The sequence below is a fragment of the Prionailurus viverrinus genome, chromosome A3 (assembly GCF_022837055.1).
Source record: "Prionailurus viverrinus isolate Anna chromosome A3, UM_Priviv_1.0, whole genome shotgun sequence".
Lineage (NCBI taxonomy): Eukaryota > Metazoa > Chordata > Mammalia > Carnivora > Felidae > Prionailurus > Prionailurus viverrinus.
The window spans coordinates 107974545-107991483 of record NC_062563.1 but is presented as its reverse complement, the minus strand read 5'-3'; the positions used below and the strand labels follow the sequence as shown (position 1 = coordinate 107991483).

The window sequence follows — 16939 nt, the reverse complement described above, 5'->3', positions numbered from 1 at the left end:
TGTCTTATAAACACTTCTCAGGCATATTTACATCATCATCATAGATATTCCTCTGAGTCAAGGAGATGCAGGACGTAGTTTTGCCCTCCTTGGACAAACAATTTAATCCAGGTGGAAACCTGTAAAATACTCTTCAAAAGGATCACAAGGCAAATAAGATGTGATGAAAGGGGCTGAGTGGGTGCCCAGGCAGGAAGCTTCTCCTGAGTCCACCTTGCTGGTAGCAAAGGTAAGAGCCACAGGCTAAGTCCCAGACCCAACAACTTCCACTTCGGAGGGTGTCAAGATCACCAGAGGAGGTGTCAACGCACTTAGTTTCCAGTTTGGGCTCTGCCACTTAGAACAATTCATTTAACTCTTTGAACTTGAATTTCCCATCTATCAAGGTCTTTGATGCTTCCTTCTTTCTTTCTGCTGTCTAACAAAAAACCATTTGTTGAGCTCCTATTAGGTATTAATCACTGCGGCACTCCTCTGCCCTAAAATAGATGTGCTAATGCTAATGCCTCTTTGAAGATCAAAGAGACGAGATGTGCAGGAACCTTGTAAATAGCACAGTGTTATATAAAAGGAAAAAGCCTTATCTCTGACCCCTCCCATGTTCCCTATCAGCTTTAACACCCTGGGTTCCACATTCTATCTTGTTTCCCTCCCTTCCCTACCAAAATGATGATTGCATTGATGAGGCACACTCTGGAGAGCATCTTGTTATGATTTTGATCACTTTCTATAGCTGTCATTTTTACTAGGCTATTCAAAGAAAACTATACACCTTAGAGTGCCCCTACTTTAAATGTGAGCATGCACACAAATACACACTCATGCACACCATATACAGAATCACAAAATACAACAACGTGCTTTTTTTTTTTAAGAAAAGAAAGATAAGAAAAGAAGCACCCTGTGCCTAATTCCCAGCAAGACTAGATTAGATTTGTGTAAACAATCATCTGGAAAGTAACTAAAAGCAACAACAATAACAACTAACACTTACTGAGTCCTTACTATAGGGCAGGTACTGGCTAACTGGATGTAACCTTTTATAATAGGCACTATTACCCTCATTCCATAGATGATGGAACTGAAACGGAATGAGGTTAAATATTTATGCATTTATTAGTTTATGAGTGAGAGGAAGGATTTAAACCCATGCTAGTCTACCCCCAAAGCCTGTGCTCTCAATCATTAATGTTGCTGCAGAAGATGCCTCTGGGTGGCCACAATGTCACGAAACCCACCTGCTAAACGAAATGCTAAGCACGACTTCATAAGGTTGTCATTTGGGTCCACAATGAATGTGTACCATTCACTCTAATTCTGTGGGCAGGTTTGAGAGGCAACAAATTTAAAATGAACATGATTAGAATTAGGCACACTGATAGCCTCACTGAGGAAAGGAAAAATATATTTTCAATATATATGTAATATACTATATGTATATATGTAATATACATGTAATACATATACAGAGAGAGCACATGCAAGGACTCAAAACTCAGCAGAGCAGAAGACTGGAAAACTTTACTGTAGGGCCCGAGACCCAGATCCACCTCAAAATATCTCAAAGGCTTCATATGCAGGAAGGAGTCATTAGGTTAATACCCAAATAAAACCAGATCAATTTAAGAGAATACAATATACAAGGATTATGGAAGTCATGGAAATTGGGAAAGATGTTCCTTTCCTGAAAGAATTCAAACCTATAGAAGATGCTTCAGTTATTCAAACAACTAAGTTTTGCAGGATATTTTAGCCCTAGATATTGCCAGGTTTCCATCCAGATGAGGATTTCATATTATACTATTTACCTTATCATTTTATTATATTTATTCTTATATTTTTATCTATACACATGTTTGTATTGTGTTATGAATACATTGTATTAATACTGTTAATAATCTACCATTCGATTGGACTATGTGTAGGTCAGATGAATCACTTCCTTGGAATATATGAGTTTAAAGCAACCCAGGTTTCATCCACCTAGAGTTCTTTTTTCCATATTAACACACAGCTTAAAAAGACTCCCTGCAGCTTTCTGTCTTTCCTTGCTAATCTATGTGTCCTCCTTCAACACCCTATCAGGATATTCTGAGATGCTAGCCTACCTGAGTCTGAGACCCCGAAGGCACTAAGCCCCAGTCAATTCCTGGCTAGGAAGCTATGATGTCTCTAATAGCCTTGCTTGTTCATGCTCAGTAAAGTCCTATCTTTTAGAGGAAGGACTCAGATGGAGCAACATAACTTCACAGGATTAGGAAGCAGTGGAAGACAGGTGAAACCAATACTGGTACATTTCCTTACTTGACATCCCTGTGAGTTCATCACTGCTATCAACAAAGGTTCAGATTTGAATTGTTCCCAATATCTATTGTTCTGGTCTCCATTAAAGAGGGAAGCCAAACAGGGACAGGAGACCCCCGGGGTGGAGACCGGGAGGGAGAAGACTCTTCTGGGGAAGAGCAGGCACAGAGTAGGTTGCCGCTGTCAGAGGTGGCCGGTAGGGATGCTGGCAGCTCATTATCATTTGCTCTCAACCTAAACACGGCAGCAGAGCCCCATCAGTGCTAAGAGCACTTGAGAGGATGATGCCAAGGAAGGCACGGTGGTAACGAAACATCCGCACTGGTGTTTGACTGAATATCTGCACCTCCACCTCCAGGAGAGCAAAACACACGAGGTTCTCTAGGGCAGGGGCCATGTTGGAGTCACCGATGTCATTTCACAATCTTGCCAGGAAACGTGACATGGAACAGGTGCTCATAAAACATTTGTTGCAAGCAGGAATCAGTGGAAAGGTACCAGCCCTATCCATTCTATCAAACCTAGGAAGATTCCACAAGCTTCCTCTGGCTCCTCAAACATACTCAGGCAGTTGTAAGTACATTTGATTTCAAGGACAAAGTTGCTGTCTATTTTTAATAAAGAAGCAGCTTGAGTGAATCCCTTGTCTATTTTCTTACTCTCTTATTGCCTTTTGTTTGCTTGAGCAAGAATCTGGACTAATTTCAGGCTTCACTTCATTTTAGTAATAACTGAAATCTAATCAGGGCTGCATATTCGTTGCCTGTGTCTCTGTCCCTGTGCCTGCCCCCTCTTCTTCCCTCCTCCCTTTCTCTGCCTATCCCTCCCTTTTGTACACTGGGAGCCTCCCCTCTCTCTCTCTCCCTCTCTCTTTCCCACTATCCAACGTCCTCCTCTTCCCTCTGACCCTAGGTACCTCTCTGCCTCTCTCTCTTTCCTTCTCCTCCCCCTCCTTCCACTCTATCTCCCTGCTTCCTTCCCTTTCTCTGTTTCTGCCTCTATCATCCACCATTCTGTCTCCCACTGCCCTCCCTCCCCACCTCCCTCTGACTCCTCCCCCTTGCAGCCCCATTTTTGGTCCCCAATCTGCCCCCTCTGACTCCTCTCTCTCTGCCTCCTCTCTCTCTCCCTCTTTCAGCTGATAGGTAGAACTCACACTCAGAGATACACACATTGAACTAAATAGCTCATTTAAAAAACTGTGTCAAGTTAATATTATAACATTTAGTGTGTGAGAATGAAAGCTGTCCTCTGGGAATTGTTTTTGTTTTATCATGCCCTAAAATTTAATCTCTATATAAACAGGACTTAATTTCACTTTCCCACCTTTATCTCTGTAAATAATGTGTGTGTGTGCGTGCGTGTGTGTGTGTGTGCACGTGCGTGTGTGTGCCAGAGAAAAGTCCTCTGTTGAGAGGGAACATTTGGAGGCTTCTGTTAAAGGTTATAATCAATTACATTTATAAACATATTGACAACAAGCATCCTCTGGTCCTGCCTCTCTGTTGTCATTAATTCACACTGTCTTGTAATATAGAGAGAGAGAAAAAAAAAAAGACCAAGAAACTACTATTTTAAGTATAGAGAAAAGCTACATTCATTGTTCAGCCATATAAGGAAGTTAAACAGTAGAGGGCCAGGGCAGACAATGACAGAAAGCTACTAATAAAGACGTTTCGTTTTTATTTAGGAATGAAGGAAAAATAAGAGACAGAAGACTAGATAGTCATTGAACAGGTCAGGTACCTGGAGGGCTTATAACATCAGCGTTTTTCTTGCTTTTCAGACTCAGTCTGATCACGGATCTTTTAGGTTAATGGAGAGTGGGGGTGGGGTGCAGTGTGGTTAATGCATGTTCAAGATTTCCAGAAAGATAAATGACTACTGTGTTTTGTCCATTCTGAGCTGCATTGAAGGGACGTTGTAGTCAGGGTCAAGGCACAACAAGCCCCCTGCGTGTCCATTCTCGCCTATGAAAGCCATTCAAGAGGAGAACAGTCCCTGAGGCAGCAGCACAGATTTTGCCCTCAGGCAGTCCTACCGGTAAATTCTGGATCCAGCCTTCTTAGCTGTGTGACCCTGAGAAAGTGAGTACTCTCTAAGCCTCAATTTCTCCACCTGTAAAATGAGTATAGAAGCATCTAGCTGATGCAGGCGCTGTGAAGATTAAATCCAAAGCACATCGTAAGAAACACAGCGCAAAATCTGGTTCTCAGCACATCTTATAACACTATCATCCCCATCATCCCCACCTCTACCTACATCATCCGTACTTTCCAGCGAGATGAGCGTAAGCAACTTCCTGAGAATCACAAAGCTCGTAGGGGACCAAGGTAAAGCTCAAACTTGGGTCTGGAATCTCAGTTGAGGACTCATCCCAAGTCCATCTTTATCTCAGGAAGTCTAACGTGGAAAAGTGGAGTGCTCTTGGTGTCAAGGGTCATCACAGGGCTTCAAGAGTACCCAGAACTCCAGATATCTCATGCCTAAGCCTACCGGAAATAAAATATCCTAGGCTGCTTCCTTAATATCTGAATCACCAGGTGTAGGAAATTTCCCTGGTTGCTCTGTTATCATGAGCACCAGCCTGAAAGGCCAGGGACCAAAGTTCTGCGTTTGGCTCTGCTTTTGCCCCCTGCCTCCATATCTTCAAGTGTCACCAAAGAACACAATGTCTATTTCCCTATCTGACCCCGTGGAGACATTGCAAGAGGGAAAGAAAATGTCATCTAGAGCCCAAATCCTCAGGAGAAAGGCAGGAAATGAAAAGGCATTGTTTATTTCGCCTGGCTCTGCAGTGAGACAGCTGTATGGGCCTGTGAATAAAAAAAAAAAAAATGAGCCCTGGCTGGCTCAACCTTTGGCAAATAGATGGGTATTACGTGGGCAGGAGGCTGAGCCAGGAGAGGAAGCAAAGGAGGAGATTTCCTTTAATTCTGCCCATATTGTTGACTGCTTGTTTTCCCTCCCAGGACCTGCTGGACTTCCCCGCTGCCAGAGCACAAAGTACAAGGCAGTGTGGGAAGCCAGCATCTAAAGCACCAGCTGCCGCAGCTGCTTGCCTGCTCCGTCAACACCTTCCACAGGGCTCCCCTCAGCGGGCTCACCCTGAGCAGCTACAAAGATCATTGCTAGTGCCACTGACTCACCTTACATTTGGCTGTCCTCTCTTCCCCTCCTGCCACCTGGCCCAAAGCGACTTCTATTCTATCCTTGCAAGGATAATGCTTAAGACTTGCATGGCCTGTACAACGTAATAGGGGCCTAACAGCTTTTGCATCCCCAAGACTGCAGGTCCAGTGAGCAGGTATCAGTATCCATGACTGAACATGAAGGAGACATTTTATGGGAACACCTCTATGGTTCTCAAGATACTGCAACCCATAGGCAAGTGTCTACACCTCAGCAAACAAGGACAGAGCAATGTAACAACAAATAACCCCATTATAGGCGTTACACCCTCAAGGTTGCTCCATTCAAAAGAATTAAGCTTATTGAAGTCTCTTTCCCTGGGTTACCAGTGTCCGAAGGAAGGAAGGAAGGAAGGAAGGAAGGAAAGAAGGAGAAGAGAAAGAAAGAAAGAAAGAAAGAAAGAAAGAAAGAAAGAAAGAAAGAAAGTCTCTTCCCATTTCACAATGTGGTATAAAATCTTCTCAGGTTTTACCAAGATGGTGGCTATACGCTGCTAATTCTGAAAAAATGCGGCTAGAGTGGGAAGCACATGGGTTAAGGGCTGCTCAAGGAGGTAGAGGATTAAAATAAGTCAAAACCATTCATAGACAGCAAGGACTAATTCACAAAGTGCAAAATAAAATACTGACAACATTTTGCTAGAAATCTTGTTCATTTTCCTTAGAAATACAAGAGGCAATGCGGTACGGGGCGGGGAGGCAAGCACATAAGCTTTTTTTTTTTTTTTAAAATAGAGCAGTTCTTTTATTTACATTTTTTAACTTAATTTTTTATTTTATTGTACTGAAAAAATCTTGAGATCTACTCTCTTAACAGATTTTAAGTGCACGATACAATATTGTTAACTATAGGCACACTGTTTTATGGTAGTTCTCTAGAAGGTATTCATGCTGCATTATTGAAACTTTATACCTATTGATTAGCAGCTCCCCTCTCCCCCCCACCCCTTGCCCCTGGCAACCACAACTGTGCTATTTCCAGGACTGACAATTTTAGATATTTCAAATAAGTAGAATCATGAGGTATTTGTTCTTCTGTGACTGGCTTAAAGGGATATATGCTCAGATTAATTTAAATAACTTCATAATGATTTTAAATCCCATTAAAGAAAATAAATGTCCACTGAGTTTTTCATTCAGTTTGATAACCATGCTGCCTGTTAAGTGAAATTTTCCATACTTTCAGATTTACCAAGATACTACTCCATCTTAAAAAAACACATTTTTCTCTCCAGTTATGCTTTCTGGTCCTTCAAAAGCAAATGCAAATATTTTGTCCAAAATTAAGACTTCTCCTACAGCTTACACCATGCCTTCATAGTGATGTCTGACTTATCAAAACATGAGTTATCTCGTTATCTCCCATTTTAGAGTATCAGGAGTGTATTTCTTCTGTTTCCTTCATAGTAACTCACCCAGTGCTGGGCACAAATCAGTAGCTTATTATGCATGTACAGATTGACTGATATATAAATTCTTTTCTAGCCTTAACCAAGTGAAGCAATCATCCCCCTGTGGAATGGCCTTGAATGATGATTCAGAAACGAGTCCATACTTTAAACACTTCAGTGTGTCTGAACTATGAAATTTCCTCATTTGGTAAGATAAAATTTATTTACATAACTATATTATAACCCTAAACTCTAATTAGTAGCGGGAAAATGAGATGACAACAGTAAACATGGAAATCTGGTAAACAACCCTGCTTCACATATCAATTTAGGCTCCTGGCAATAGCGAATGGGAAGCCAAAAACTTTTTTGGCGCTTACCCTGTCTTATATTTGTAATAGTTGTGCATACATGAAAATATGCATTTGTAAAAGCACTTCTTGTAGCTTTAATTTAGATTTGCAGATGATACTATATGTGGTGTGGATCTAAGAAGAGATAAATATTCTAGTCTGAAAAGATAATCCACCAAAGCAGAAATCCATTAAAATCCTTAAATTATTCCATCTAAATTTCTTTTTTTAGTATATTACCTTGGAAAATTTTATGTCAACATAAAATACCACGCTTCTATCATTTTCATAGGTTAAATGTAGCAAATAAAATTCTTCCTCCATAAAATAAATCTTGAGTATGTTGGATTCAAATATATGCCAATGGCCTTTCTTGCCTAACATTATTTTCTATAGTATTTTTCATCATTTCTGATTCCCCCAAACATACATAATTATTCTTCCGTTCTGACCACTTCAGGCTTTCTTACCATTTTTGCCTCATCTCTTTTTTTACAGCTGGCTGTTTTCTTGTATTACATATTTGTTCTACTCTCAAAATTGAATTGCCATCTCATAGAACTAGGTCTTTACTCCCCGGAATTCTATAGAGCAAGAGAAGAACACTGGTGATATAAGTAGCAAAAACAAAGTATTTACTTTCCCTGGAATATAATAAGAAGAATGCCACAGACCCTATATAATAACAAAATTTCATTTCTATTTCTTTTTCCAAAAACAGGAACATAAATATTTAGTGCCAAAAAAGCTATATTTGTTGAGATGTCTTGCATATTGTATTTCCTAAAGCGAATGGAGTTATAATCACACTTGAAAATGTACTAGTTGTTAAAACAAAATTAAGTTTGGACAGACCCATTGTTTAATAAATTATTCTGTGGCTAGGAACCCCCAGTAAACTGATTTGCTAAGCAATATGTTACACAAAATCTCCAACCTACATACCTTGTCCTTCAACTCTGCATCTTAAATATATAATAGTAAATGCTCATGATCTTTGAGTCATTCTCCAAAAATATTATTGGGTTACGACTAAGTCATTGAACTTGATTTGTATCTATGTTAGTTAATTAACCTTAACATTTTACAGAACAGTCAAGCTAATGTTGGACTTTGGAAGACCAAACAACATTTTGTAATAAGTATTACCATTAAACTAGCATCATTAAAAAACGGCCACTAGCAGCACTTCAAATTTGTGGATATCACCTACCAAACCACAAATCAAATTAGCATGTTCTTCATTCTTTATTGGCTGTTAACATTAGACAGAATTCCCTGTTAAAACTCAAGATTAGCTGGCATGGGTTTAGTATTTGTCATTGATCAAGTTTATACAAAAGCACATGCTAAATGTTAATTATATCTATTAACGGGTCTTTGCATTGTAATTGTAAAATGTCTTGTCGAGAATACATTTTATTTAAGACTACAAGCACCACTCATCACTTATCAGTATCTTTGCCAGATACATATTTTGATCTTAAGCAAGGTCAAATTGAAATAATTCAACTCATTTATATAAACATGTGAATGAATAGGTACAGATATGCTTATATCAATTTAAATGACTTCTACAAAAATAAGGTCAAAGATTAGGAATCTATCTTGATTTTGAAACCAAAGAATCAATAAAGTTGACTGCCTTTTGATCTCCATCCTTGATCACATTGGATCCAAGGCAGAAATGGTTACCTTGGTTAATGGCTTCTTAAAATAGGTAAGTTTGTTTTTTGTTTTTTTGTTTTTGTTTTTGTTTTTGTTTTTAAGGCAAGGAAGATTTTATTTAAGACTACTGCAAAAGAGAAGAGAGATTAAACTCAATTCTATAGAAACAAAAGGTTGGAGAATTTTCAGTGCTGAGTGAAATCACAAAAAAGTATTAAAGGACAGGAAGGGAATATAATCCAGGCTTTTCCAAGAATCTCTTTATGGTGTTCTGGAAAGAATCATAAATTCTGACTTCATGCACAGCATTAAACAAAGACAAAGATTTTATAAGTGGTTAATAAAGTTCAGTGGAATCAACAGTCCTACCTATACATCGCAGGTTTCTAAGAAAGTCACCTCTCAAGATTAACTGTATAATTGGATGAGTTATCAATACATTCTTTAAGAGAAACTGGGTTGAGTCCATATCGTTCACCTTCACTGCCTGATGATAAGCTCTGTGGCTTGGATCTGATAGTGTGGATCTGGCATTAGGAACAACACCTGTGTGGCTCAGTCGGTTAAGTGTCTGACTCCTGATATTGTTTCAGGTCATGACCTTGTAGTCATGTGATCGAGCCTTGCATCTGGCTCATGCTGAGCACGGAGACCACTTAGGATTCTCTCTTACCCTCTGCCCCTTCCCTGATTGTTCATTCGTTCCCTCTCTCTCTCTCAAAATAAATAAATAAAATTAAAAAAAAAAAAAAGAAACAACTTCCAGAGGAAAAAATGATCCACTTAAAAAAAAAAAAAGAAGGGATCATTGATAATATTATGTTTCTCTAGAAACGCTTGTTGAAATCCTTGGTGCCTAGCTGAAGGCTAAGCCCCAGTCACCTAAACAAATCTATTTAAGCAAGAGATATATTAAAAGCATCTACAAAGCTTGTCAGTAATAACTCCATAATGTCAGGATGAAGACCCTTTAAAATTAAAATTCTAGAAAAAAGAAAAAAATTGAGGACCATAATTTTATTCTACTGATAAATAAAATGTTTGCCATTTCTAAAATTTCGTATTTCAACTTAGTGACTAAAATATAGTAAGAGTTTTATTAAACTAGGAACTAGTGATTGATCTAGAATACTCCAAAGAATACATACACAGAGGTAGTATGCCAATAATTGTACCCGTTCTTACCAATTTTCACAAGATATCTAAATTTCTAAAGCTGGAATTTGGCAATATTCCTTCCTTAGCAAGAATTAAATCAATTTAATAGCATAGGGCAAATGTTTTAAATGGAGCTTGGCAGAATAAGCTATTCCATCAAATCAATGTCAGTTGTTTTTTGTTTATTTGTTTGTTTGTTTTCCCTTCTTCTTCCTCTTCTACACTGTGCCCAAAAGGAGGTTTATGGTTTGGTAAAAGTCCTGAACGGCAGAATAGAGAAGGAAAGACCGCCTCTCAAATAAAGAAGTACAGATCCATTATTAACAAAGTCAAGACATTTCCAGGAGAAAACATCCTAAGTAAAATGAATAAACAAAACAAAACAAAACAAAACACCCATTTGGTCATATTTAAGGGCTACCTTGTGAGTTCACTTCATAATATTCAATATTACTTTAGTGACATGTAATATACTTTTATATAGATCACAAGTGCTATCTAATACAAGAGGGTTCAATAACTGAAATGATTAAAAAATATAATGAGAAAAAATTCCTACCAAAGGAATAAAGTTTATGAGCTAATGTGGGCAGGATCACATTCAATGCAAGGCCTCTGGGAAAATCCTTCCTTAAGTATGCAAGGTATTCATTTGCTTCTATATTACTATCTTTCAGTAAAATACATGTCCCAACAAAACACATCCCAATAAGGGGAGTATTAGCAATATGAGAACCAACATAAAATAAATATTCATCCGAAGTTACCCACACACACACACACATCTGAAGATGGATATCATAATCTCTGCTTTGCTTGATTCCATCATGATAACCACACTCGGTAACTGTCCATCTTTATAATATAACATCAAAGAGATGTAAAGACATTGGAAGGCATCTTCAGGAATATCTGGTTCCCTCTGCCCATCTTCCCCTGCCCCCTCACCCTCACTCTACACTTTTAGCAGGAGAATGTAGTTTTGGAGAGAACATACTTGGCATTTGACATATCACATAACATTTACACAAGAGTTAACCATTTTTAGAACAAATTGTATTCCGTATTTTTTCCTGGAAATTCAACCAACATAATCATTCATTTTAATACCCTTTGTTGTCCTGCAGATATTATAGTTTCCTCCCTTCCTTCCTTCCTTCCTTCCTTCCTTCCTTCCTTCCTTCCAGTTTGGACATTGCTCATTGACTCAAACTTTCTGCTTTGCATTTGGTGAGTGCAATGCCCCCTCCTAGGTAAGGAAGGAGAAATAGCTCTAAATAGCAGCTGTCAATGGAAGAATCATTGCACAACCAGGCTCTCAGTGTGACAACATTGGCAAGTGTCACTGTAAAGTGTCAATAGGAAGAGTAAATTGTTCCCAATCCTTTTCCCTAACCTGTTCCTTGTCATAGAGGATGCTTGAACAGAACCTTATTCTCTCTCTGTCACTATTATCAGTAGGGTAAAAGGGTTCACTTAATCATGGAAAGTAAAATCAGACTAGAACTAAATAAAAGCTATATGACTTTTCCCACGTTGGCATAAAACTAAAAAAAGCAGAACTGGTCATGAAGTCATAATTAAGCATTAGCATGGAAGCAGAAACATTATCTTATATTGTCACAAAAACACAGTATCAGATACAAGCAGCAAAAAAATGTTCCAGTCAAGCCCTGGTAGCCAGGAAATTCTTTTCAAAGGTGTTTCCTTTTTGGGCTTTCCCAATTTGTACTCAGTACAGGGACCTAACGTGAGGGTTTAAATATTCACTTTCAACAAATAAGTAAATAAATATCTCCTTTTTTTTGTATGTATATCATGTGATTGAAAACAGAATGCACATTTTCAACCCATCGTAAGTAGTTTGATAAACTGTGTCACAAAACTCATTCTATCATAACCTCTATAATATATGCAAAATTATAATATGTAATATGTAATAAATTATAATGTATGTATAATTAAAGTATGCAAAAGTACAAAAAAAATAAAACCAAATCAAGATCTCTGTATACCATATTGATAAGTGGCACATGAGGGAGCACTGGTATTTTTTAAGGGGCCTTTACAGTAAATATTCCATTCCCTGTATGCCTTTTCATTAAAAAAAAAAAATGCATACGCTCTCCCATTCACAAATGCACTCAACCCCACACAGATGTATAAAAAAAAGAACTTACACAATTTCGTCGTTCTGGAACTCGAGCTCTCCGCAAGTGTCCTCAAAGTCCTCCCCACCACCTCTGGCAGTCCCTTCGATGGTTTTATAGGGAACGATAACATTTCCTCGAGCTCCAGATGTTCTCAATACCTTCACCTCCATAATGCCAATGCTCTCGCTCACATGAGTCACAGGTTCCTCAAAAGTAAAGATGCCGGCATGGTCATCATCAAAGATAGTCACAGTGGCAGTGGAGGGAGAGCCAAGGCAAGCGAGTGTAGAAACATGATTGGCTTCCAGGATGCCATCTTCTGAGGCTTCGGAAGATACTTTAACATTGCTCAGATGCACAAGGAAATTTTCATCCTCCTCAAAGATATCGTCATCAATGATGCCAACTCTGATTTCCTTCTGGGTCTCACCAGGCTTAAAGACTACAGTTCCTTCAGTAAATTCATAATCAGACCCAGCATTGGCTGTGCCATCTTCTGTTCTGAAGTCAACAAACACAGTGTTGGTCAAATCACCACCTCTGCGGAGAATGGTCAGGGCTACAGTACCACAGTTCTCCAGACACTGGTATGTCCCTTGTTCAAAGAAGATCTTACTAACAGGGTCATTTTCAGCCACTTCAGTGTTGACCTCATGCATGCTGACTGCCTTCCTTGCCTGGTCAGCTGCATGCCTCTTTAAAATGTTGCCAGCTCCAGTCATCAGGCGAGTAGCTTGGATGCGGTAAAATGCTCGACTTTTTTGCTGCTGACTTAGGACTTGGTAGTTAGCTAATTCTATTAATTGCTCTATTTCTTTCTCCGGATGTTTCTGCTTGAGCTCCTTCAGAATCCTAGCCATTTCTCGCCTGGCCTCTTCATCATCTTGGTCCCTCTCGTCAACCTCCAGAACCAGGGCACCATCTAAGAAATTGTCAACGTGGGAATTGACCACTTTCCCATCCATTTCGATTTCAGTCTTGGAAGATGGCCTGTCTCCTTCATGTTCAATAATCATTCCCCTCTGCTTGCCAGCCCGATACCTCTTGTAGACATACTTGTAAAACAGAAGCCTCCTATCTGCTACCCAAGCGAACACAACACAGATGGGAAAGAAGAAGAAAGTAAGCAAACCTTCCCACACCTCCACGACCCCAGGAGAGATGACAGACAAAATAATGTAAAGCCAAGTATAGGCAAAGATGCTCCAGGCTGCTGTCACAAAGAACACACGCAAATGCTTAATCTTCCTCGTCTCTCCATCTGGGACCACGTAAACACAAAGCGCGATAATGATGAACATATTGAACGCAGCACTTCCCACGATGGTGCTGGGACCTAGGTCTCCCGCAGTGAAGTTATGGCCACACACTTCAATTACCGAAAGGAGAATCTCTGGAGCAGAAGATCCCAGGGCCATCAAGGTCAGGTTCGAAACGGTCTCATTCCAGATCCTCACAGTGGTCTTGGTAGTCTCTCCATTGGGTTTCTTTATGGTTATTTCTTTTTCTTGAGACGTGATGACTTCTATAGAAGACATGAACCGGTCGGCAATGATAGAGACTCCAAGAAACATGTAGACCATGGCCACGAAATACACGGTAGCTCTAGCAATTTTGTCTCCAAAGGAAGGGTCTTGGGGCTCCCAAATGGGTAAAATCACCCCCTTCTTACAGTAATATGAGCCGGTACACTCGCCAGTTTCATTGCCTTCTCCTTCCATTTCTGTGTCAGCACTTATAAGGTCCACATGGGAAAATAAGAGAGCCACGAAGGCTAACAGATGAAATCCCACTGAAAATGTAGGTGAGAGTCTTAATCGCAGCATGTTGTACAATGGTAGACTTCCAACTGTCCCAACCTACCAGTAAAAATAAGATGGAGGGAGGGTAGGGGGAAAAAAAATCACACCATCAGAGCCAGATCCAAAGCATGACTAATTACTTACTTTTATTACTTTTACCAATGATTTGTTTATTTTTGGCTACCATAACATCCATGGTGAATCATTATTCAAAGTATCCATCATTGATTAAGCAATCCTTTGTAAAACTCACAACTCAATCTCTCTGTTTTTCTACATGAAGCCTCCATTCCCGGAGCAATGTATACAATGCACTTCCTGGAAGTGAAAAGTTGAATTATAGGTTTGCCTTGTTGAATACATAGTTAGGCATACTAGCAGCCAATAAGGGGCAGGGGCAGGGGAAGACTTCTGAAGCACTGAATAATTTTCTCCTTGTTGCTAATGCAGGTTTTCTTTTAAATTTTGGTTACTATAATCACCTTCCAGAAATGGTTTCATTGCCAAAATCACCTTATTAAGACTGCTGTTTTAATGTTCAGACTCTAAAAACTTTACCAACACAGGCCTCTCAATGATCTTAAATTCTGGAGCACACCTTACACTGCATTTTATGAAATCATGTCCTATGGCTGGCTCCAAGCTTACTTGGAAACACAGGGGTATCTTCAAGGTTTCCCACAAAGTCAATGGTGTTTGTATTTGAGAGGAAAAATATTCTGCTGTAATGCAGTATTTCTGCACATTAAGTATAGTTTTTAAAAACATATTTTGAGGAGAGTACATTTCCTCCTAATTTTCAGCAAGCCCAGTTCCCCGGATATGTTAGCAGTTGGGCATCTGGTTCTTGAAGCACAGCTCTTCGAATCTGGGTACAGATCTTGCTTTAGAATCTGCAGGCTGTCCACAGCAGGAAAGGGAGATAACCAGGCCTGGGTCTAGTCGTGTGTTAAGGCTCTTGTCTGACAGGCTGTGAAATCAGCTTTTCCTAGCCATAAACTGTTCCTTCTCGGTGTTGATGTCATCCTTTTCCATGGTCATTCGAAAACATATATTGGTTCTGCACAGGGTTCAAGTGACCAAAAAATCCAGGAGCAATAATTCCATCTAAATTAGCTCATGTGGCAGAACAACAGTGACCACAAAATATATACATGATGAAGGGCTGTAAGTAATTAGGGATCTAGCAGCAGAGTCACTGAGCCACATAAAGCTTGGTAAACAAAGCAAAGTTGTGGACTGAAAACCATGGCATTAACCTCACCCACCAGCTCAGGCAAAACTCCACTTGGACCATATATCACCTCTGCCTCTAAGGCTTGGTTAGGTGCTGACATAGAGGAAGGTCTGGTCCAAGTCAGGGTAACTCTGGTCTGGAAGGCCAGTTATGACATCAGATACAGTGTTGGTAAGAAGGGGTTCTGAGTCAGAACATCACCTTGTGGCCTGATAAAAACTTAAAAGTGGAGCTAGACTGGAGCTTTTCAGAGCCTGGGGCAGTCTAAGAGCCTCCCACACATTCATCTACATTCTCTGGCCCATGTTTGCTACTGATGGCATATAGTGGAAATTCGCCGTGGCCCAGGAGAAACCCCCTGGCCCGGCACATTCTGGCAGACCCTCAGAGAGCCCACCGTTGCCGAAAAGCCCCTTTTAGCTCATCGCTATTGGGAGATAAGCTTTGACATTTTCCCCAAACTAAAGACACAGCAGAGGGTCGTGGTAGCAGAATTACATTCTACATAAAAGGCTGAAAAAAGAGAAAAAAGCATATTTTTAAAATATGCAAGATTCATGGTCCGTGATTCTACTTGTTCGGTCATTATAGGGCTTGGGTAGGTTGTGGGATCGCCACTTAAAACAGGGAGACATTGAAGCAACCTGCAAGAGTAGTGGGAGATCTAATTTAAATTCCCTTATGCAGCCATTTATTCCACAAATATTTATGTGCCACCTACTACATGTTTTAGAATGACCTGCGGGGCTCTCTCCTAGGTCCTAAGAATTCATCAATGAATTAAAAGCAAAAAAAAAATACAAAGTCTCTGTCCTTGAAGACCTTATGTTCTATCAGGGAGGAAACAAATAAATACATGTCAGATGCTAAAAAGTGCTGGAGAGGTGGGGGCAGAAAGCAATATAAGTAGGACAGGGAGTCCATGTGTGTGAGAGCGTGTGTGAGTGTATATGTGAGTGTGTGTACATAGCATACATGATTTTATATTGGATCGTTAGGAAAGGCATCCCTGATGAGATAACATTGGAGCTAAGTCCTGAAGGAAGTAAGGGACCCAGCCCTGTGGATATCTACAGGAGGAGAATTCCAAGTAAGTGCCAAGACCCTGTTGGGACTTTTCTTTGCGTGATCTAGGAGCCATAGAGGAACCAGTGTGACAAGAGGGCATGAGCAAGGGGAACAGGGCTCAGAAGCTGGGGACATAGTGGGAATGGATCAGGAAAGGAATGGAGTCCATCTTAAAGCACTGGCTTTGATCGTGAAAGAGATGGAAATCATGGGGAGGTTCTGATCAGAAGCGTGAGATCAGCTGATTTTCCTATTACAAAGATCTTTCTGCTTGTTCCCTGAAGAATACAGTTATAGGGACAGGCAAGAAACAAGGAGACCAGGTTTTGCCTTTTATTTAAAAATCTGGGGGCACTTGAGTGGCTCAGTTGGTTAAGCTCCTGACCCTTGGTTTTGGCTCAGGTCATGATCTCACAGTTCATGAGTTCCAGCCCCACATCTGGATCTGCACTGACAGATAGATAGATAGATAGATAGATAGATAGATAGATAAAACCTAAAAAAAACACCCTGAGTTATAAATGATCTGGCAGGTATAAAAAAGGATACAATCAAGATTTCTAGTTTAAAACCTTTGGAAAATTTACAACTTAAAACGTCTTGGGAACCTGTGA

General features: G+C 39.9%; 1 protein-coding gene across 3 annotated transcripts in view; it reads right to left on the bottom strand.

The window, feature by feature from the left end:
• SLC8A1 (solute carrier family 8 member A1) overlaps positions 1-16939 on the bottom strand; it is a 327815-nt gene that overhangs the window by 294536 nt on the left and 16340 nt on the right. For all 3 annotated transcript variants that reach the window (XM_047853023.1, XM_047853024.1, XM_047853025.1), the window contains exon 2: positions 12246-14077. In XM_047853023.1, coding sequence (XP_047708979.1) covers positions 12246-14044 — 1799 coding nt within the window. In that variant the 5' untranslated portion in view covers positions 14045-14077. The remainder of the gene's footprint in view (positions 1-12245; positions 14078-16939) is intronic.